This window comes from Ictalurus furcatus, chromosome 18 (genome assembly GCF_023375685.1).
Source record: "Ictalurus furcatus strain D&B chromosome 18, Billie_1.0, whole genome shotgun sequence".
Classification (NCBI taxonomy): domain Eukaryota; kingdom Metazoa; phylum Chordata; class Actinopteri; order Siluriformes; family Ictaluridae; genus Ictalurus; species Ictalurus furcatus.
This window is the reverse complement of record NC_071272.1, coordinates 5,523,122-5,545,623: the sequence shown is the minus strand read 5'-3', so window position 1 is coordinate 5,545,623 and position 22,502 is coordinate 5,523,122. Positions and strand designations below refer to the sequence as shown.

Below are 22,502 nucleotides of genomic sequence, written 5' to 3'. Positions count from 1 at the left end.
CCTCTGCTGCCCTCCCCCATTGTTTTTTAATCTAGAATTGCCTGCAGTTTGTCTCTGTATTTACTTTCTTCATCATTCTCTCTCTCTCTCTCTCTCTCTCTAAAAGAAATGTTCTACTTTTTTTATATATATATATTTTTAACTTTCTTATAATTTCTTTTCTTTTTAATCTCTCTCTCTCTCTCATGGCTCTCTCTTTCATACTCTGTCCATCTGTCTCTGGCACTCTGAAACACCAGAAATCCCACTCTCGGGGCTCAGGATCATAATTGGACGTGACAGACCAAGCTTTTAGGAACATGTTCACTCTCCACCACTTCACCAGTCCTGTCTTGCTGCGCCCGTGTGTCAGACTCTCAGCTGCAGTATTTCCTCCTTGTCCTCGTCCTGTCGTCATCAGCACTTCGGTCCTATCTGTGATGGAGTGGACCGTGTTCTTTCTATCCCTGAAGCCATGTGGTTTTTGGACTTACAGAGGAAAGGTGTCGTGAAGTGAGGATTAGGACGTGGCTTATCTGAAGGTGTTTTTTTTTTTTTTTTTTTTTTTTTTTTTAACGTCTCCGTGTCCTTCTGATCTACAGCGGGACAGGAAACTCATTTTGATGCCCTGTCAGAGTAAATTTCATTATTTGAGTGCTGTTTGAATTTTTATGTATCGGAAAGCCAAAAATTCAGATTTGACTGTTTTAAGATCCCTGGTGTAGTTTTTTTTAGTCAGTTTTTCTTGTTTTGTTTTTTTTAACCCTTGTTTTTGTTGCATTGATGAATTTATGAAAATTATATATATTTTTTTGTGTTATACCTATAACTATACCTATAACCTATAACGCAATCCTCGTGCGTTAGTGAGGCTTAAAAACTTTTTATCTGCATCTTAAGTCAACTTCAATCAAGTGCTGGCCCCCTGTTGCAGTCCACGTGCTCCCTCTTGGCCTGCTACACCTCTTCCTGCTGCAGTTTTCATTATATGTGGTTTATGAAAGAGACAGACAGAAAGAGAGATGGAGACAGTCAAAGATTGAGACAGAATGAGAAAGCGAGAGGGGACTAAGAGGGACAGAGACAGAAGGAGAGATAGCAATAGAGAGAGAGAGAGGGGGAGGGTGCTGTAAAGAGGAAGAGAGCTGTTCCCTAGGGACCTCAGAGTGACTGATGATGGTGATGATTATGATGATGATGGTGGTGGTGGTGGTGGTGATGGTGGCAGAGCTAATAATGGCACCATCCTTTTTTTTTCTGTAATGAATATGTATCAGGTCACAGATGATTTATCCATCATACCGGCATTCCATTGTGTTTACATGAGCTTCTGATGGAACTTCATCAAGCTTCTGCTTGTGGGGTCTTGCTGTAATTTATGTGCTATTTCTTTAATGCTGATTGTTTGTCTTGGAAGCGGAAGCACCCCATGGGTTTGGTGTTGTTGTTTGCTTGTTGGGTGCCAAAGGGAGGATGCTGGGAGAGGATCGTGCACACACACCACACACATGCACACACGCACATACATGAGGCATGTGCTGGCCCCCTGTTGTGGTCCACGCGCTCCCTCTCGGCCCACTAGACCTCTTCCTGCTGCACGTACACACATAGTTTCCCAGAGTTGCCTCCAGTATACTGTCCAGCCCCATGAGTCTGAACGACTCTTGTTTTTTTGTTGTTGTTGTTGTTGTTGTTTTCCACTCGGACGCCCTGAAGTTTTTTAAACAGCCAGACATTTGTGTTTCATTACCGAGACCTTGAACAGAACAAAAGAATAATAATCAGAAAATAGTCACGGGGGGGGGATTTCAAAGGCTCGTTATGTGGTTATTAAATTCTCTTTCTCACTAAAAAGAGCTTTTATATAGATTTTTTTTATCAACTCAAAATGAGAACCAGCTTCTTTCGCTTTGCCTGATGCCAATAGAAAAGGATTCTGTTGTCCTAAATCATGCGCAAACATACCCCAGCTTTGTGTAGAAAAAGAATTACACATTTTATGGGCCATGATATTATCTCCCCAAAGCAGCCCTATAAGGGTATATGCGAAACGATGGAGAGAGAGACATCTGCATTGGGACGCAGCCAAGGACACTCTCTCTCTCTGTCTCTCTCTCTCTCTCTCTCTCTCTCTCTCTCTATCTCTCTCTCTCTCTCTCTCTCACACACACACACACACACAGGGAATGTTCTTATTTTACACTACCACCTGAATTATAGATACTGTAGCCAAGTATAACAGTGCTGTGTACAAGTATCACTTAGGTACCGTTGCGCATGTGTATGGAGGATTTGGCATCACGTCCCACAACACACACTTTCTAGAAATAACTCGTAGCCTGCGGACACAAACAAGTCCACACACACACACACACACATCCTAAACAGAAAGTGACAAATTCCCCAGCGTGCCGTCATCACGCTGGCGGTGTGATAATTGTCAGAACGAATCATGTTTGTTGTGTTGGATCCACAGCAGTTTCTTCCATACTGTCCATCCAGCAACTTCACGTCTACCATCATTTCCCACATTTTAACTGAATGTGCGTGTGTGTGTGTGTGTGTGTGTGTGTGTGTAATGAGTTTGAAGTGGTGTCAATGCAGCAGAGGCTTCTGGGATGTGTAAAAAAAAAAAAATCAAGCTCCAGACCACCAGACTCTGCTTACACCCTATAAATGAGGCCCAGTCAAAGTAACGCTGGGATAACACACCAGAATCAACATCTACCTGAGAGGCAAAATAGGAACTTGAGATCAAGTTTCCATCTTTCCACCATCTTTGTCAGTGGCATACAGGATAACGATTCAGTCATAATTTTGAATCTTTTGTTGTTGTTGTTTTTTTTTTATCTTTTGAGATTCATGACTGTATACAGGTGTAAAGACAAACAGTACTTAGTGAGTTGAAATGTTCAGTATGAGCAGATTGGGAATAAGAGTCCTGGGATGAACCCGAGACGGTCCTTGCGTCCGAAATCGTGTACTGTGACAGTACCTACTGCAATCGATTCAGTACCTACTGCTCGGCTGTTGATACAGTATGTACTGATCAGTACATGTGTGTAGTATGAGTACAATCCGGACATACTAATGACAATGATAATGAGTCTTTATTGGTCACATATACATTACAGTACAGTGATATTCTTTTCTTCGCATACCCCAGCATGTTAGGAAGTTTGGGACAGAGAGCAGGGTCAGACATGATACAGCGCCCCTGGAGCAGAGAGGGTTAAGGGTCTTGCTCAAGGGCCCAACAGTGGCAGCTTGGCAGTGCTGGGCCTTGAACCTTCTGATCAGTAACCCAGAGCCTTAACCGCCAAGCCACCACTGCTCCTAAACTACTACTAACTACTACGTCTGCCATGGTGGCATTGTCATGTGACGTCATAACAACCGCAAAAAACTTAACTGTTTAACGTAACAAGTTACTCAGGGGTTCCATAAGGAACGACCTTTAATACCTATAGCACTTACACTTGAAATGAGCCGACACACTGCTTTGCGCCAGTTTTGATTATTACAACTCTTCCTGCCTCTTTAATATTGAGATAGCGCACTGCCGATTGGTTCCATACTGCAGAATCAGCGGAAGCAGTAGATCGTCCGGGTATTTCTCACCTACTGCTTTATGAATGCTGAGAATTCGGATACACTACTCCTTTGGCGTACTCCTTTATAGTAGGGCAGTAGGGACGTTCGGATATTCACAACTAGCGTTCATGATACAGCAGCAGTTCTTAGGTACAAATCTGCAGCATCCAGGTGAGATTATCCACCGAAGATCAGCACTGTTTTATTTTGAGAAACTTTGTTTGGTCTGGTTAGAGTTGTGTTGATAAAGTCTGTCTGAAAAATCCAAGCCTTTCAGAGGCTTAAAGGGGGGCTTAAGGGGTCATTATTTATATTTTTAAGGCCCAAATCAAGGTAGAGTCCTAGCGACCAAAAGTAGACCAATAACAGGGACTTTTTACTGGCTGGTTTCAACCAGGCCACACTGCTCCAGTAATCATCTCCCTTGCATTGTGAGATAAGTATCTACACTCCAACGATTAACAGTTAGGTTAGCTATCCTGACTGGATCTACTGCAAGAAACCACACAGTGCTGATGTTCTGAGTTATTCCTTTTCATTTCATTTTATCTTCAGTAAGTGCTTTATCCTGGTTCAGGTCATGGTGAAGCTGGAGCCTTTTCAAGGAATACCTGGTATGAGGCAGGAATATGGTCTGGATGGGACACTAGTCCATTGCAGGGCTCCATACACACACACACACACACACACACACACATTCACACCTAAGAGCATGTTTTTTTGGGAAATGGAAGGAAACTGAAGAATCTGGAGTAGCACCCAGGGTTTGTGATGTATCCGACACTGATTACAAGGACCCAGTGTTTAGTACGTAATCCTTTTTGTGTGTGTGTGTGTGTGTTTGGAAATTAGCCTAATTAGATCTCACTGTGGCCATGTGCTGTGAATTCTATCTCCCATGTTGGTGTTAATGTTTTGAGAAGCTTATATAAGAGGAATTTTAGCAGGGAACCAGAATGTCCCAATTGTCTCGTCTAATAGGGGAAATGCATTATAGATGTACACACAGCTCTATTATAACATCGCTCATCACTGTAAAACTAAGCTTTTTGCTTTCGCACCGCGTCCCCTCCAGCTCTAGACACCAGGGATTCGGGTTTAGTGCAGAAACGAATGCTAATGCCGCACTCTTGTGTGGACTTCAAACGAGTTGACTCAGTGTGTGAGCACCGCATTAGCTTCACGTGGCGCCGCTAGGTGCGGATGCTCCTTGGGGGGACGACTCCGCAGGTTGCTGCCTCTAATTACATCCCGTGTCATATCGAGTCCCGGCTGTAATCAAGCTTGTATTGTCAGCCGGAGCAGCAGGGTGTCCATCCCTGGCGTCCTCTCCCTCACACTTTCTGGCTCTTCAGATGTAAGGACAAGCCCGAGATTACTTTCAGCTTGCTGAGAAATCGGCAGTAATCGGGTTGTTGCGAGATTAGGTCTGATTCATGCGTGTGTCTTCGTAGGCTCGGCTTATTTTCTTGGGTGTTCAAAACCATAATAGATTAGATAGCAGGAAGGCTCGTTTGCCAGCGCTGAAGATGTTATCAGGAGGACTTGTGAAGCGTCACGAGTCTGACTGATTTACAACTGGTAGGCCAAAAAACCCTCTTTATTTAGAAAGCAAAACAGCCGATTTTCCCTCCCAAAATGTGACTAATGAACCGAGCAGTCAGTGTATTACATCAAAGGGTCTTTATAAAAGGTTCTCCTTCGGCTGGCCTCCCTCCAGAACAACATTAAAGTGAGCCAAATTCAAAAGTGCAGGAAAGGGAAATTAATTGTACGACAGAAAGACTCAACATCATCACTCACTGCTATTATGTGGCTCGTTGAAGCCCAAGCTCATAGGATATGTTGGTTCGTGTGTGTCTGTGTGTGTTTTGGCTCGGAGGAGCGCTCGTATCGCCTTGACGTCGATAAGGACAATTAGGCCATATCAGAGGAAAAGGAGCGATAGCACATGTAATCTGTAGCTTATCAGGCAACTGTTGTTGTCAGCCAACTGCATCTCCTTCATCGCCACTTTCTTCTGTTTCCTCTTAGTAAACAGATCTTTATGTAGCTCAATAAACAGTGAGCAAGAGACGTTTGGTCCCTGTGATTCACCACCTACATTGAATGTCTTGGGTGGCCAATTCCCGGTGTTTTATTTCCCCAAACACTTATCCCTCATTAAACTTTTTTTTCTCCTCTTGTTGTGGCTGGAGGCTCGATAGCTCTTCCAGCAGACTCACTCCGAGACAGAAGAATCTCTTTATTTGGGCTCACGTTGCAGTTGCGGTTCCGCTGTCAGCTTGGATCTCGTCTCGACCCGCCTGCTGATGAACACTATTAAAGACCTACTATTATTCCTCTAAATCTTTGCCATCTGATCAAGCCATTACACACTGCGCTATTCAGCCTCGGTTCTTCAAGTGTCCCAGTCTGTGCCCTTTTTTTTTTCTTCACAGATTTCCTCCTCAGTTCTTCCAGCCATACAACTCATCTCTTAATTAGACAAATACATTCAGAGAACAGATGAGAAATGTGGCTTTTTATTGTTTTTTATTGTATAGAGGACGGGGTTAAATACCAGTCAGAATTGTCCATCAGGTTCCTCGGAAGGTTCTTGGACGGAGCGATAGATTCACATTACTGATTGGCATTATGAGGAACTTTACCTCAAACTCAAAAGTCAATCTCATCTTGTGTTCTCTTGAAAACTGGGAGCTTATTTCAGGGCTCTTTTTCTGTCCTCGTCATGCGTCTTCTGTGCAATCGCTTCCCGAGTTCGAGTAAACACATCAGCCAGGACTATTTACTCTCCGTGCCTTAACAGTGTGCACCGGATTAGCATGTTTATACGAACACACACAGCAAAGTAGTGATTAATACCACAGATGCTGTCTCATACAAACACATTTTCATATACATGATTTTCTCTAACTACACCCACTTATTTCCAGTCCCATACTCACAAACGTTACCGCTCTGTTTTTCCGCTAATGGTTCGAATTTGCTGCGCAATAATAAACACCATGGGGTGTTTAACGATGGCTACTATCAGTGGCCATGTGGTAAATGTCAAATAAATATCGCCATGGCCGTGTTCATGTCCGTCGTTTTGGACAAGCGGTCTGTCCCCTTACACAGAGGTCTGTGCAGGATGTTTGCTTCACTCCCCCGGTCACTCCTCATCATATTCAATCTCTGAAGAAAAAACACAGCATTGCACCCTTTGCTGCTTCTGGGCTCAGAATTATCTCGCCCACTTGGAAGGTCTTCAGGAAGCCGCTCTATTTCCCCCTCTTCTATATCTATGAATAAACCTGAGCATTTCACAGAAATGCTAACGATTTCTGCCGAATTGTCGCCTCACTGCGCCATATGTGGGATTCAATAACACGCCAGCCAGCACCAAACAGCTTTGTGAATAACACATTGTGTATGACTTTCAGAAATGCGCAACAACACCAGGGTGTTTTCACAGTGCCTCAAACTCACCATGTCTCCATGGGCTAGTAAGGTTCGGGCTTTGGAAAAATGTATTCCTGTTCTTGGTGCTGTCAGAAGAGATGTACAATGACCTGCTTTTTCCTGGACAGGCTGTAATGTTTTGCAGCATTTTGTATTTTTTTTGGCTGTTCCTTTTTTTTTTTTTTGGTGGTCTTCTTCTTTGTTTTTTCATGAGAGAAAAAAACAGAGGCAGATGAGGCACCATTTATAGCTGGTATGATATACAGTATTTGTGGACATTCCATAACATGGATGTAAACTATAAAGGAATTAAAAGGATGTGTGATTCTTTAGTACTTGTTGCAAATTAAAGGAAAGTAATCAGCTTCACACTACACTGTCGTTGATTATTTTCCTATAACAGCATACCCTGTCCGGTTTTAATCCTTACATACTATAATGCCTATTTTATATGAAAAAACGATGTGCATCCATGATATACTGTAACGTTTTTTCCTCCAATAGAACAAATTAGTCCTGTTTATGAAACTTCATCAACTAAGCAGTATAATCTATAATAAATTTAACTTAGCTAGCTAATGTTTGCTGAGAAAATTCAGTCCCTCCAGGATTCTGCCATTTTACGATCGCAGAAATTAACGCAAAATCAAGCAAACTCCACAATATTCAGAAGAGCTCGCGATTTTTCTAAATTACCGCCGACTTGGGCCGAGACGCGTCATGTGACGTCATCACAACGTGCATTCAGCCAAATAACTCTTCGATTCACGTGCTTCGAACGTGAGTACAGTTTACCAACGGACATCACCGTGAAAAACCGAAACAATCACAAAAAATTCTGCGAAATCCTGTACGGACTGCTAAATTGACTAACCTAACCATCTACAATCAGTGCACAAGCTAACGCCAGTCACTCTCATAACTTTTACAGCAATTAAATAACTTTTATTTGTATACGTACACATGAAAAGTCTTGTCGCAAAAGTTTTACAATTGTACATTTACTTCACATTTACAGTATGTTAGCTAGCCACACCCCTCCCCCGCCTCCCCTTTGAATTTTTCCATATTTTGTAATATTACAACCTGGATCTAAAATGTCATGAATCTGTTACACTACAAAATGTGGAAAAAGTTTGAGGGGGTGAATACTTGTGCACGGCGAACACTTTGCCCATATAAAACGTTCATTTGTCTGTCTGTCAATCACAAGCTGATCGTGGTGAACACAAAGACAGTATATTCTGGAAGGACATTATTAAGCTCAAGTGAATTTATCCTTACTTCTTCTTGTCCAGACTGTCGTTATGGAAATACTTTAATGAGGACACGTGTGGTCTCTGTGCTCCTCACTGCTTCTCTGCAGAGACTGGAGGAGGTGGGAAAGCGAGCAGGTGGTAATGGACCCTCATCTGGAGCCAGTGCTGACCCTGGATGCCTGTAACATTCATAATGCACAAGCCCCAGATCATGAGTCACGTCTCCAGTCGTACAGTGCAGTGCTACAGGGGATAGAGCGAGCGAGACGATACAGACACACACATACACACTCAGCAGGGCTGTCAGATTTCTGTCAAAATCGATTGCATTTTATTGAAGTTTAGTAAAATAAAATGATATGGATGACATGGTGGCTGGTGGACACAGTGGATTAATTGTTAGCACGTTTGCCTCGCACCTACACGGTTTGGGGGATAGAATGCCACCTCCACCCTGTGTGCGCGGAGTTTGCTTGTGCTCCATGTGTCTCTGGGTACTCCGGTTTCCTCCCCAGTCCGAAGACGTGCATTGTAGGCTGATTGGCATTTCCGAATTGTCCCTAGTGTGCGATTGTGCCCTGCGATGGGTTGCCACCCCGTCCAGGATGTCCCCCGCCTAGTACCTCGGATAGTCTCCAGGCTCCGCCGTGACCCTGTGTAGGATAAATAGTATGAAAAATGGATGGCTGGATAGACATGGTGGCTCCAGTGTTCGATTCGGTTCGATCCTGTGCTCGGGTTCTGTCTGTGTGGAGTTTCCACGTGGGTTTCCTCCGGGTTCTCCAGTTTCCACCAACCTCCGTCCAGGAATTAGCGATTTTTAAAAAAAAAAAAATTACCGCAGATTTTCCGCAGATCATGTGACGTCATCACGACACGCGTTCAACCAAAGCCCTCTTCGAGTCGCGTGCGTCGAACATGAGTACAGCTAAAAGGTCTCGTTTTGTACAACTGAATTTCGCAAGTAGTTTTTTTTTTTGCAAAAAAACACAAAAAGCTCTGCAAGCTGCGTCGCAAATTTTGAGAGGAAAAAAACGCAGCATAAGAGTTTTTGGCCTCGACAATCACAAAAGAAATAAAACGGCGCGGAATTCCGTACGGACTGGAAAATAAGTCCTGAACAGTGCTAGTGCTAGGAAAGTGTGTAGGAATTACAGACTTCCACATAGTGACATCTTTGTTTTCACACGGTGTATTGGCGTGTTTTGTAAATATTTTTTGCAGCAGTATGAGATAAAATCATGGTTAACGTGCGCTCCACTGCATTTAAAAAAAAAAGCTACACTTTTTCTTTCTATAGACGTGAATTATGGGGACTAAAAGTAGAGCCTAGAAACGTACAACATCCAGCGGAGATTTTCCGTTTAATCCAAAGGAAATGAGTCTTGACAGGCGTAACACACTCTCGTTCGTACTCTCCACCTCACACAGGCATTCGCTCGCGTGTTACTTTTATCTCTCTTTTTTTTTTCCGCTCTTAAGGGCTTTTTGTGGTTTTTGTCCTCATGTGAGATGTTCACAGTGTGAATAGAGAGGCTGCACCTCCTCGCCGTCTCTTTGTTAGCTGTTCAGTAATGACTCGCTGAAAGATATACTAATGATCTGGAGGGTTTTCAGCCTCTGCAGATTCCGTCTCCTGTGGCCGAGAGAACATCTCGAGCGTGCAGAAAGCTGTTAGCATCATTTATGAATGTATTTTTACCTTGATGGTTGGTTTGCAGGAACGCGAGACTGCTTTGTTCTCAGGGAGTGATGTAACCGGGCGAGGGAGATAAAAACGAACGGCAACATGTCATCGCTAGATCTTCAACCTGTGAGCAGTCTGGGATGAAATGAGTCTTTGTGTGTATGTGTGTGTGTGTGTGTGTGTGTGTGTGTGCTCATTAGTCTGGCAGTCAGCTTATTGGCTGTGTTTGTGTGTGGGTGACAGAAAGATACGCAGGGAGGAACACACCCCCCCCCCCATCCCCTTTTTCAATCCCTGTTACATTTTTTTTTATGTATTATTGTGTATCTGGTGTGTGTGTGTGTGCACAGTGTCAGCCAGTGTGGTCTGTGGAACCTTTCCCACACCCCTAAACCGTTCCCACACAGAGCCTAGTGTGAAATCTACACATTTCCTCAATGAAGACGTTTTCAGAGAAAGAGAAAACACTTTTTTTCCCGTCTTTCCGGATTGTTTACAGTAGCCTCCTGGCACACACTGTAATCCTGCTTAATTTTCCGCGGTCGCCGTCAGGTGTGTGTTTGCACACCGATGATCAGCAGTTATTCTGTCGCGCAGAAGGTCTGTTTTTATTTCCACTCCCTCCTCGCTCTTCTGAGTCCATCCACGCTCACATCATTGGCAAGGACGCAAGCTGGAGGATTGCCACTCTTCTCTACAGTTGCCAGGGTTGTGCTTTCTTTTTTTTTTAATCGTCTCTTATCTCATCTAGGGAGCACATCCAGGGCAGGTAAGAAGCTCCTGACGAAGCTTCCAGGGGCTTTTTTAGACAGCTTGTAAAACACGTTTCAGTTCCTGGCCAAACAGGTCGTGGGAAAACCGCCAGCGAGGAAATATCATTATATCTGGTGAACTCCTACAGACAAAATATCTGCTCAGAGGAGAATCTCTGGTCTCAGTGAACCCTCGATTCGGATTTCACCGAAATCACTGATGACACCTTTAAAGGCTGCAGGTCTGTTTATTCTGGATTGAAGGATATCTTTAATCTGCACTCGTTAAAGGGACAGTGAGTGATTTGTAATAGCTGAATTGCTAATCAATGAGTACAGCTGTAAAGAGCTTTGGTCTGTTTATAATGGATTGAAAGATCTCTCTGATCCCCCCCCTCCCCAACCCCCTTAAAGATATAGTCATTGATTTTAGACATAGTACCAGTAGAGTCTCTAATCACTGACTACAAATGTAAAGGACAGACCAATCTGACCCATTAAAGGTGTAGTCAGTAATTCTGTTGACACCTGAATCTCTAATCATTGACTATACTTTTAAGGGTCCAGGTCTCTGATTGCACCCATTCAATGTCACAGTGACAGCTGAGTCTTGGATCACGGTCTGCACCTTTAAGGGACTTCTTTGTGACCTGAGAGACCATGAGAGCATAGATGGATATACAAATCTATAAAAATAAATAAATATATAAAATTGGTCAAATTTGCCAAAGATCTACGTTTATCCATCTTTAATCCTGATCTGGTGAACCAGTCCTGGCGGAGATGTACAGGACAAAGCAGACGAGCTGTGAATGGTGAATGAAGGTACCATTAGGCCCAGCAAGACCACCAGTCTTGGCTGGATCTGACACAAATACACATTAAAAATGGCATTGAATTAGCACACAAATACACACATCTGCATGCCCTAATTATTCCCTATTAGAGCACATAAGTATGCCCTCCAGCAGGCTGGAGAGATTACTGAGCCAGACAAGTCCCTGAACAACAGAATGTCTCCCTGTTGGCAAGGAGAAGACCATCTACTGTGTCCCCTCCAGAGCTACACATTCCGCACTGCTCACTCATTCTTCATCAGCCACATTACGTTAGACATCAGATGAATTACTTATGCTGATGCAGACTGGCATCTCTTGGTTGTAGGGTGGGCTGTCTTTTCTGATGAAGAAAAAAAAAAACACGCCTGGATTGAAAGGAAGTTGAGCTCCCTGTCATGAAGGAAAGGAAAAATACAGTGTTGTGTTTTTTTTTGTTAAAAAGATTAAAGGTGCAGTAAATAATTTTATTAGCTGCAATTAGCTGTTTTGAAAATCTCAACTCTCTACACGGAAAGGCAATATGAGTGACTGGTAAGAAGAGACCTTGCCATTTCCGTGATTGGTAAGATGTTGGTTTTTGACATCATTTTGTCTGTTGTTCAGTCCATACAGGATTTCGACGGGTTTGGGTGATTGTTGTCGTAGAAAACTACTTGAATTGGCGAAATTGCGATTGTACGCAGTTGTTTTGCAGTGATGTTTGTTGGTAAATGAGACCATTTAGCTGTACTCATGTTCAACGCACGTGAAACGCGTGTTGTGATGACGTCACATGACGCTTCTTGGCCCAAATCTGCGAAAAATCTGCGGTCATATTGAAAAATTGCGCGTTCCTCCGAATATACTCCTGGAGGGACTGATTGTTTTCACGTGTCCACAGAGATCAGTTTTTCTCCTAAGCCGGTCTTTTATTAAAGCTGGAACGTGAAGAAAACTTCAAAATGTTTTGACTTAAAGTGCCTCCAAAATGAAAATGGGTGTTTCAGAGCTTTTTGGATCTGTTACTTCGTGTTATGGATACCAATATGATAGTACAGTATATCTTGGAAAAAGTACAAACTGTTTTGAAGATATTCTCATTTCTCAAACGCTATTGGCTGTCACTCCTCTGACTTCCTTTTTCTGAAGGAAGTACGTCAGCGTACGGAATCAAATCGCCGCTCTCGAGCCTTTTCATGCGGACTTGAAGACCACATTTAACAGTAGCACCTTTTTTGGCTGCATTCTCCTTTTCTCAGACTTTCCTTTTCAGCCACTGGCATTTTCCTCTTGCCTGTAAATCATGTCGCGCACACATGTCGGTGGATGTTTTGGGGGCATGGCAGGAAAGCCGAAGGGACAAGCTGTTTTTTGTTTGAATTTTGGACTTCAGAACGGTAATCTCTGCCAAAATCGTTGACGGTAACTATTAAAAAATTGTTGACGCCGGCTTTAATTCGTCAAGACATTCTTGACTGTGGTTTGGCTGTGGCGTTTAATTATTGAGTGCCGATAGCGATGACTTGGAGGTGTTTGGAGAACGTGATGTGATGGAAGGGGTAGGATGTGTTGCACAGCATCCTCTCTCCTCTTTCCATTTCTTAGCTCGTGCTTTTGGCCTGGAATCGATCAGCGGCACTGGGAGATGATGTCAGTCGTTGTGGGACAGCATGCTTCTGGATGACACTCCTGACTGAACACGCCATTATTCTCAGCTGTCAGCTCGTCAAGCAGTACATGCTCTCGGTTCATGTCCAGCTGCTTATGAAACGGTCCTTCGAGGAAGCCTGTCTTGTGTTGCGTAACAGCATTAGGTCAACATGCTTATTTGTCTACTGTATTACTGGTATACAAATTACTTTTGGGGTGGACTCGAGTCAGGCTGAGGCATGTGTCCTCCAGGTGGCTGTTGTGCAGATTTGTGTAGGTGTTTCATTAGCCTGTTGAATTCCCCTGAACATGTGGCTTTGTCGAGCATGAATGAAGGCAGAACGAAAGGCGAGAGAGGCTCAGGTTCTCGCTGGAGAAGCAAATCTATGGCCTCACTCTCAGCACTCAGGTCCAAGGCAAACAAATCTAGAGAGAAAAAAGACGGTGGACGAAAACATGTGGGCTGAAGAGCAAGAGGTTTTGAGTCTAATCACCAGAGGTAATGACGTTGCCCTCCTCACATTTCTGTCCTCTCTGAATCCTCACGTGTCTTGCTGTCTCTTTGTGAACTTCGCTCGTTAGGTGAAAAGGTCGCGTGAAGGTTTTGCGTTACAGGGATACTGTGCTACTGTTTATAATGAGAGTTTGGGGACAGGGTAGCATGCTTGGAGGATATGTAATGAAATGCTGACGGTTTATCGTGCCATGGAAGGAACGGACAGAATTTATTTCTTATGTCATTGCTTCCAATGAGTCGAGCAAATCAGTGTTATCCATCCAGTGCAGCCTGGAGTTTGTGTTTATTGCACTTTAACTTGGTTAAATATGATGACTGTTAACATCAGGCTACTAGTCGAATTAGCATATAATAACTAAGAGTACAAATAGCCAATCTTGAATTTAGTTATTTTCATATAATACCACATTCTGATTTGTTGTACTGCTCGTATACCACAGCATTTTCCCAACAATTGCAATTTTTTATTGTATTAATGTTGCAGAATGCTTGTCGTGCTACATAAACCTCTCTTCATAGAAAACGCAAAACGTACGGATAATGTGTTAGAACAAGCATTAATATAAACCTGTGATTTGTCTTGCGGCTGGAACTGCTGCCAGGGCGGCTGTTATAGAAATAAATCAACACGGTCTGACCAATCTGATTCGAGAATTCACCAGCAATATGGTATAAATATAAATAAACCACAGCTTATTTGTATTTTAGAACCAGCAGTTTTGGTGTACGCCAGGAGAAACAGCAACCCTTCTAGCAGATGTTAGGAGTCGCAGAGTGTTTATTTATATTGTCTTTCTCGCCTCGAAATCACATTTTTCGTTAGGAATGAAAACAAAATGAAATATCGCTCCAGTCATTCTGATCAGTCGCTCAAACGTGTGGATGACTCAGTCAGGAATGTCCCCGTTGCTAATATGAGTCTCTTGGGTTATGTGAGCATAAGTGCCCTAAAGCCAGAGCAATAACTTTATTCTTCAATCCTCAATCTCTTTCTCTTTGTCTCTCACAGACTCGGGTCATGTGACCTCGTCTCCTCTGAGCTCTCCCACGTCCCACCGGCCCATGCATCCTCCCCTGCTGAGTCCGACCTCCATCGGAGCCTCAGGATCCCTTCACTCACCCATCAGCACACTCAGCTCGCCGATGAACGGCCTCGGCTCTCCCTTTTCCGTCATCAGCTCACCCATGGGCCCGCACTCCATGGCATCTCCCGGCATGGCCTACGGTCCCAGTGTAAGCCCACAGGTAGGCCCAGGGCTCATTGCCGTGTTTGCTTTTGCTTTCTTGTCTAAAAGTGTTTTCATTTTCTCCTGTCCACTTTAGATTTTCTTTAGCAGTTCATTTTTGTCTTCAGTTTTTTCTCTCTCTCTCTCTCTCTCTCTCTCTCTCTCTCTCTCTCGCTGTTACCTCACTCTGTTCTGTTTATCTTCCTTTCATTTTTTTTTTTTGCTCCATGAATAGATCTCTGCATTTCTTTGTCATTCAAGAATTGATGCAAAAAGATTTTTGCATGCCAGTTTCCTTGCTGAACCAATTCCAAAGTGGTTCAGTGTTCATAAAATTCAAGAACATTCTGGATAAATGGGCAAAAAAATCCAACAAATACAGAAGTCTCATTTTCAGCCCTTTATTAGATGCTTTGTGTACTGTATCATAGCTGTGTAAATGCTTTCTTTCCATTTCACATGGAAATCTACTACATCCTGTGGATTAAGGACTCTATCTTCACAGAAATGCTCAGTAGGCCTATTTCCAATGTTGTACATTGTAGATATGGCAACATAGCACAAAATATCCCCACCTTTATTTTTCCATAAGAGTACTGTAATGTGTGCAGTACAGGGTTAATAGTATTCTTCTGTACACATACAGTACACACACATTCTGTACATTACAGCACAGAGATATTTAAGTTATGTAAATGATTAATACTACATAGGTATTTATTGATAGACCATTAACTACTACATTATGCTCGTCTGAGCAAATCCATTAGCTAGCCCATGGGAAAAGTGAATGCTTGGTAACACAGTAATGGACTTATAGAGAACATCTTAGCGATTTTTAGTCAGTAATTAGTTTAATTTGGGTTATTATTTCATGCTCAATAGTTTGCGAAATGTTTTCAAAGTGAAGATATTAGTCATTTTCAACTGATCTCCACATATGTAGCAATACAGGTATTTGTGAATAAAGAATATTGCATAGTGAATAAACCTTTTTTTTTTAAGTGTTTAATTTGAGCAATAACACGCTCTAAATTAACCCCCTGTACGTTTTCCTTAAAATAAATCGTTCCCAAATGCTCTAATGTTCTTGACCAGCATGTTTTGTTTCTCTGGAAAGTAAATTTTATAACCACACTGGATCTATTTTACTGTAAACAAGTGTGGTTTTGTTTAAATCAACAAACATGTTCCACCCAAAACCCAGTGCTTGCTCGAGGCATTACAAACGTCTTGAATGCGTTTTTCATCTCCTAAATTTTTTCTTTTTTTTTTTGGAAAGCACATTTTGTTCATTGCTACTAGTAGTCACATTTGTTACCTTTAATATTACACTTCACATACATGCAGTATATTTCGCCTTTTCCCTACCTGCGCCATCGAAAAACTCTGTAATCTTGCAATGTAGATGGAAATCATGAAAGCGAGGACATTTTTTATAGCACTGTGGTCGCTAAATAGCTAGCAACATTAACTGGGCTAATGCAGTCCCCTACAAAACTATTGGAACGACAAGGACATTCATGTGCTTTTGCTATACACCAAAGATATTTGGGTTTGAGATGGATATGATTTCAGCTTTTTTTTTTTTTTCCTGGTATTTACATTTATATGTACACTTACTATTATTTTGGGGATGTTCTTCACAGCTCTCACAATGTTTCTATCATCAGCTGTTGTTGTTTTCCTTGGCCGACCCATTCGATGACTGTTGCTCAGTACGCCAGTGGTTTCTTTCTTTTTTCGGACGTTCCAATTTGTTGTATTGGCTATGCCCAGTGTTTGTGCGATGCCTCTGATTGATTTTCCCTCTTTTCTCAGCTTCAAAACGGCTCACTTTTCTCCCATAGACTGCTCTCTGAGCTTCATGTTGGTTTATCCTATTTAACAACAAATGCAGACTTCACAGGTGAAACTGAAGGCTGAAACCAAGAGTAGAAATTCATAGCTATTTATTGTTTAAACAAACAATCTAATAGGACACACCTGGGTAACAAGAAACACCTGTCGGTCACATGTTCCAATATTTTTGCCCACCTACAAATTGAGCGGTCTGATACAAAATGTTTTATGTTGTACAAATAGTACAAATGTGAGATCCAAACTAGTTCATTGGACTAATATCAACACAAATTGAGGTGTATTTGGTAAAAAATATATATATATATGTTAGTCTGTGTATTTATTAGCTAAAGCCAAGTGAGTCAGGGTTTGTTTTTCTCTGGGTGACGGACAGCAGAAAAAGCTAGTGCCTGATGAGTCATTTGTCCACCAGGCAATGACACGTAAAAAAAAACTCATTGCCCTGTCATACAATCTACATGTCCCAGGTATCCAGGCTAGTCATTTATCCACCCCTGCTGCTAGTAGGGTCCTTTAGATAAAACTGTAAATACATGTAATACATTTTATCCATTTACAGTTACATTTAATGCAGTGGAACTTCTGCAAAATAAGTCGGTTCCTATTGTAATTTACATTACAGCATAAGGAAAGCCCTCTCTCCTAAAAACTGTCTCTTATTGATGGTTACGAAGCACTGACACTGGATTCCTTCCATAAAGGTTAAATAAACATACAGAATCTCCTTATAGAAAAGTTCACCATATCAACAACTCTACGTGATTTGTTGATAAATTTCAGCATAATTTTGAATCTGTTTAAAATCCTTAGAGCAATGCTTGCGTTGTTACTGTAGATACGATAACATATTAGAACAAGAAGGATTTTGTCAGGTCCCAAGTCATTTATTTTGTTAAGTCCTGGCATGTGTCATATCCAGTATGCCACGATTAAATAAACAAATGACCCAGTTAGCACCGTACTTGTCGTGGGATTGCTCTATACAGCCACTGTTTAGTTCATTCAAAACTGGCACCTTCAGTTTTACAGAATCTATTTGCTAGTAATGGAGTGTGTTAAGAGCTAAGAGGGCTTTCTGTCAGCCCCGTCAATGGCTATTGCACACTGCTAGCCTTATCTTCATCCATTACACCTGAGAATCACTTGTGCCTTCCTTTGTCAATGCGGGCACTTTGTACTCATGTTTTCATTGACTGGGAAGTGAAGCGCCGGTCTGCAGGTGAAGTGCTGCACCTGTAGAACTCTGAACAACGGGCCTTTTGTTCGTCTGAAAGTTTTTCACTGCTATTAATTCACTGTATACATCAATTTACATTACAAGAGCACTCGATTCATCACAAGGCCACACAGAGATAGGGTTAACATTGTGGGGTTATTTTTTTAAAAAAGACAGTTTTTTTATGCCAGTTTGTTGGAATGTAGTCATATTATTCTTGAACGTTCTGTGTGGTGTTTCTTTGCATTTTGGTTAGATATACAGAATGTATCGCAGTGCTTCACGGTTTTAAGGTTCTCTAAAACCATTATTTAAGTCATTAGTAATTACAGTTATTACACTGCCAACATCGAGTCCTAGCGTTCAGTTTTACGAAGTCTTTCCCAACATCTTAATGCCACACTGTGGCAAGTGTACCCTCAAGGGTAACATACTGGTCCTTATGGTCCAATTATGTACATTTAATGAATTTTAAATGTATTTTGAAATCACTTTATAATATACATTACACAACCCAGATGGAAGATATGCAGTATATTAAAGGTCCAAGGATGTACCCATGAGGGACACTATAGCTGAAAGATACAGATTGTTAGTGTACAGTTACACTAATGTTGGATGCCATTGATCCCAAGCTTGAGTTACCGTCTGTGTTTGGTTCTCTGGTTTTCTCCCACGAATTCTCCCTCTCTGCTTACATGTCCTGTCTTGTCATGTGCTCTTGTTTACTTTGCCATGTGCTTTGTTTCTGTTCTATTCCTGTCTCCGCCCCTGTCCTGTCATTGGTTTGTTACCCAATTGTATCCATCTGTTCTGTGTTAGTCTTTTGATTAGTTTGGCGATTTATACCTCAAAAGTTACGTTGCCAAGGCCTAGTTTCTTGTGTTCTAGTTCATGCTTCTCATTGTTTTGATCCATGCTTGTATATTTGGATAGAAACAGTCTGCCTGTACCTAGACGCTACTTTTCATGATAGTTCCTGGATGCTGTGCGATAAAGAGCATATCGATTGTATGCACTTCTCTACGTTACACCTGTAAGTGGATCGGCTACGGTGGCGCTACCTCACACTTTCAGCATACGTCCTGGATGAAAGAGTTTGAGTTTTCTTGGGCGCCTCTACTACAGACTGCTTGAGCCAATTAACATAAGCAGTACTGCGTCATCCCTCATAAAGCATCCGCTATCTGAATGGTCTAAAGTGGCAGCGCTAACACGGAAAAGGTGTAAATGTTTTACAGGAGATGGAACCCAACACTTTTAGTGTGCTACGGTGATGTCATTGTGGGCCGTTTGTGCGTTATATTGGAAATGTCAAACTACGGCTCTTTTCCTATGAGGCACTCATAAAACCTCTGATCTTCACACTCACTGGATAGCAGCATTGTGACTTGGCCTAAATGGGCACACAATAGAGCTGTGTGTAGAGGATGCCTGAGAAACACTGTTACGGCTTTGCTAGGATCAGGCTGTGCATACAGCCTGAAGGGATTTTTCCCCTTCCTCCCTCCATCCCTCCTTCCCTCCCTCTCTCTCTCTGTCTTTTATGAACCATGTTCTCATGAGTGAACAAAAATTAACAGCCTGATCCTCATGTATTCATGTGCGAGAGTGAGGTAACGGCGCAGATTTTAATCTCTGCACTGAGACGCAAAAAGACGATTTTCCACCCATTCTGTCTGATACCTAAAGCTGGGCCCCAGCACAGCTGATGGATGCCGTTGACTTTTAGAGCTGATGTAGGAGTCAAGCTTTGCGCTCGACACAAGGGTCTAATTCCCACACACGCACACACATGCTCTCAAACACACACTGTGGTCACAGTAGAGCCTTTCATTGTCAACAACCATGCAGGAAACTTGGCAACTATTCCAAATCTGTATGTAATTAATGCAATGTTTGTGGTTTGTTTCTGTCGGATGGTGAAGTTGAAGAAAGAAACCGACATGAAGGGAAGAACACGAAATGAAAGGCTAGAGAAAGGGACTACCAGGAGTGCTGGTAGAGTTGAAGGGTGTCATGGCGGTAGCTTAAAGCCATACTCTTAGAAAAATGGGTTCCTCAAGCATTCTTTGAAAGTTTCTGGATTTCGACCCTTTTCTGAAAGGAAAACGCTTTATTTTTTTATAAGGGGTTACACAAATTTTTAAATGGCTCCTCCACAACAATAAATGAACAGAACCCTTGATAGTGCTAGATGGCACATCATAAAATCTGTTCGTGCCAGATACATTTCATCTAATAAAATCTGACAAGGGCAGTTGTCAGCATTGTTGCATTACAGGTTTTAAATAGCCTGACGTAATGATAGGAATCCTCCATCTAGCCAAAAGTGTGATGTTTTTGGTCCACTTTCTGACTGGTTTTCTTAGTGCTCATGCCGAATACATGCACCGTTCTTCAAAGGCCAATGGAGGTTGCATAAAGCCAATGTTCTCCTTTTATTTGAAACGAGTTGCACATTAAGAATGAAATGCACAACCTGCCACTGCCTCACAGTCATATTTTGTTTGAATGCTATGGGGATTGATTACCATCTATGACTCCCTCCTTATTTGACACCCTCATGATTCATTAGCCAAGGTTTAAAATTTGACTGCATGGCTCTGGTGCTGGGCCGTGACCCCGTATGCTCACTTACAAAGACTAACAGAACTCTTGACAACCTCGACTTAGCCATGTCAGTCAAGAAGTGAATAATAAACTACTAATATACTAGAGGTCCTGCTGGGTGGGTGTGACGTAATGACTCTGAATGTTCTAAATGCTCGGAATTATTTTCCCACATGGAAAGCACAAATGGTCAAAAATTCACTCCAGAAGATTATTATTTGTTTAGCTTGTTCATTTCTTCTGAAATGGATGCTCCAAAATGAATCTAGTATGTAAGGACTAAAACATGATGAGGTATGCTGTTATAGGTGATGGGGTGTTATGATGTGGCCTGGCAAGAAGCCTGAAATTTATCATTTTCCAGTAACAGCATTTCCTGAAGTTGCTGCTGTTAAAGAAGAATAATTAGCACCGTGTGACCAATCAGATTTGAGAATTCCTTACCACTATTGCACAAGTTCCCTTACCAGAAAGACTGGAAGTACTAGGACACATGGAGCTGACTTTAGCCTCGGCTAAAATGGGGTTGTAATGAAGAAAACGTGTCTGTTGTTTCACGTTCAGAAGTGATCCTGGGGTTTGTGGGAACAGGGGGAAAAAAGAGAGAGAGCGAAAACTCATCTCAAGTGTTTTTGCTTCAGAGATTTGGCCGGTTCCCATTTCTTTGTCGGAAGAAATAGCTCCACGCGGCCTGCTGCGCAGGTCTAGAGCAGACAGCAATACGTCTTCGCAATCCTGAGAGCGCTTGCTTGAGAGCGAATCCCATTCTCAGTGTGCAGTTGCAAAAACAATAACTTACCTTCTATAAAATACAGATTTTCCTCAAGGGGAGAGAAAACAACGTTTCATATTATAGGTTTCTTTCCGAAACGCAAACACCGCATGTGGCACAGAGAACCTCTTCAGCGCAATTCTGTCTAATGTATACTACAAAATATGCGCACCGTCTGCCAAGAGGGACGGATCGTAAAGCTGTCGGAGTTCAGATCTTGGGAAATGCACTGCAGGACAGAGTGAGGAGTTGTATGTGCTTTTATCTCTCAATCAGTCCGGCCATTTGGCATCCATGTCTGTTAGCACCAAGGCAAATCTAAAGGCCGACTTGCTTCTTTCATTTCCCCTCAGCGTTCCTCCGCTCCAGTGGGATCCACAGACCGGGTCAGGCTTCTGTGTCGTCCCTAGCTATTCCTCGGCCAAAGCTGCTGATTGGATATCAGCCTTTTTTTTGTAGCATAGGTCATTTGTAAGGTTTATAATTAGGAGCGATGTTGGTGGGGGACATTTTAGAAGGGACTGATAGAAGGCTCCTTGGCTATATGTCTACAAAGGAACGGCCAGAATGTTAAATGGGGCTTTAACAATGAGCTCCCCCTTTTGTTTGTAATTACAGGATACTTTTGTGATTTGACGTATAGCATCTATGTCTAATTGCCTTCGTATAGCTGTAGGAACCTGTGCAGTATCTCTCATACGCATGATTTGAAGCATACCCTTGAAATGAACACAGTTTATTTCCTCGTCCTGTTTACACAGGGATCGGCACGATACTCTTTCACTTTATTCCAGCACGCACACTAATAGTTGGTTCAATGTCAGTTTTTTTGTCCTTGACTAAAGAAATATCCCCATACTTCTACCTGATGATAGGTTTTCTCAATGCATATATGATGAATACATTCGTTATAGAATGTAAAGACCATTAAAGACTGCTGTCACTTTGTCAGTTGCTATGATACAGGATTGTATTCTCCTTGGTAAATCCTAGTTCTGTCCTCAGACAAATTTTTAGAGTTCATATTGATTACACAAAATAAACCATAAAAAAGGAATTCCTTAATTCCACCCTTTAAGATGCATAGGAAAGTAACCAGTAATCAATGG

At 42.2% G+C, this 22,502-nt stretch overlaps 1 protein-coding gene across 1 annotated transcript in view; it reads left to right on the top strand.

Annotated features, from left to right (window-relative positions):
* Nucleotides 1–22,502, top strand: part of rxraa (retinoid X receptor, alpha a) — a 107,365-nt gene that overhangs the window by 49,925 nt on the left and 34,938 nt on the right. Inside the window, exon 3 of the mRNA XM_053649662.1 lies at nt 14,713–14,948. Coding sequence (XP_053505637.1) covers nt 14,713–14,948 — 236 coding nt within the window. The remainder of the gene's footprint in view (nt 1–14,712; nt 14,949–22,502) is intronic.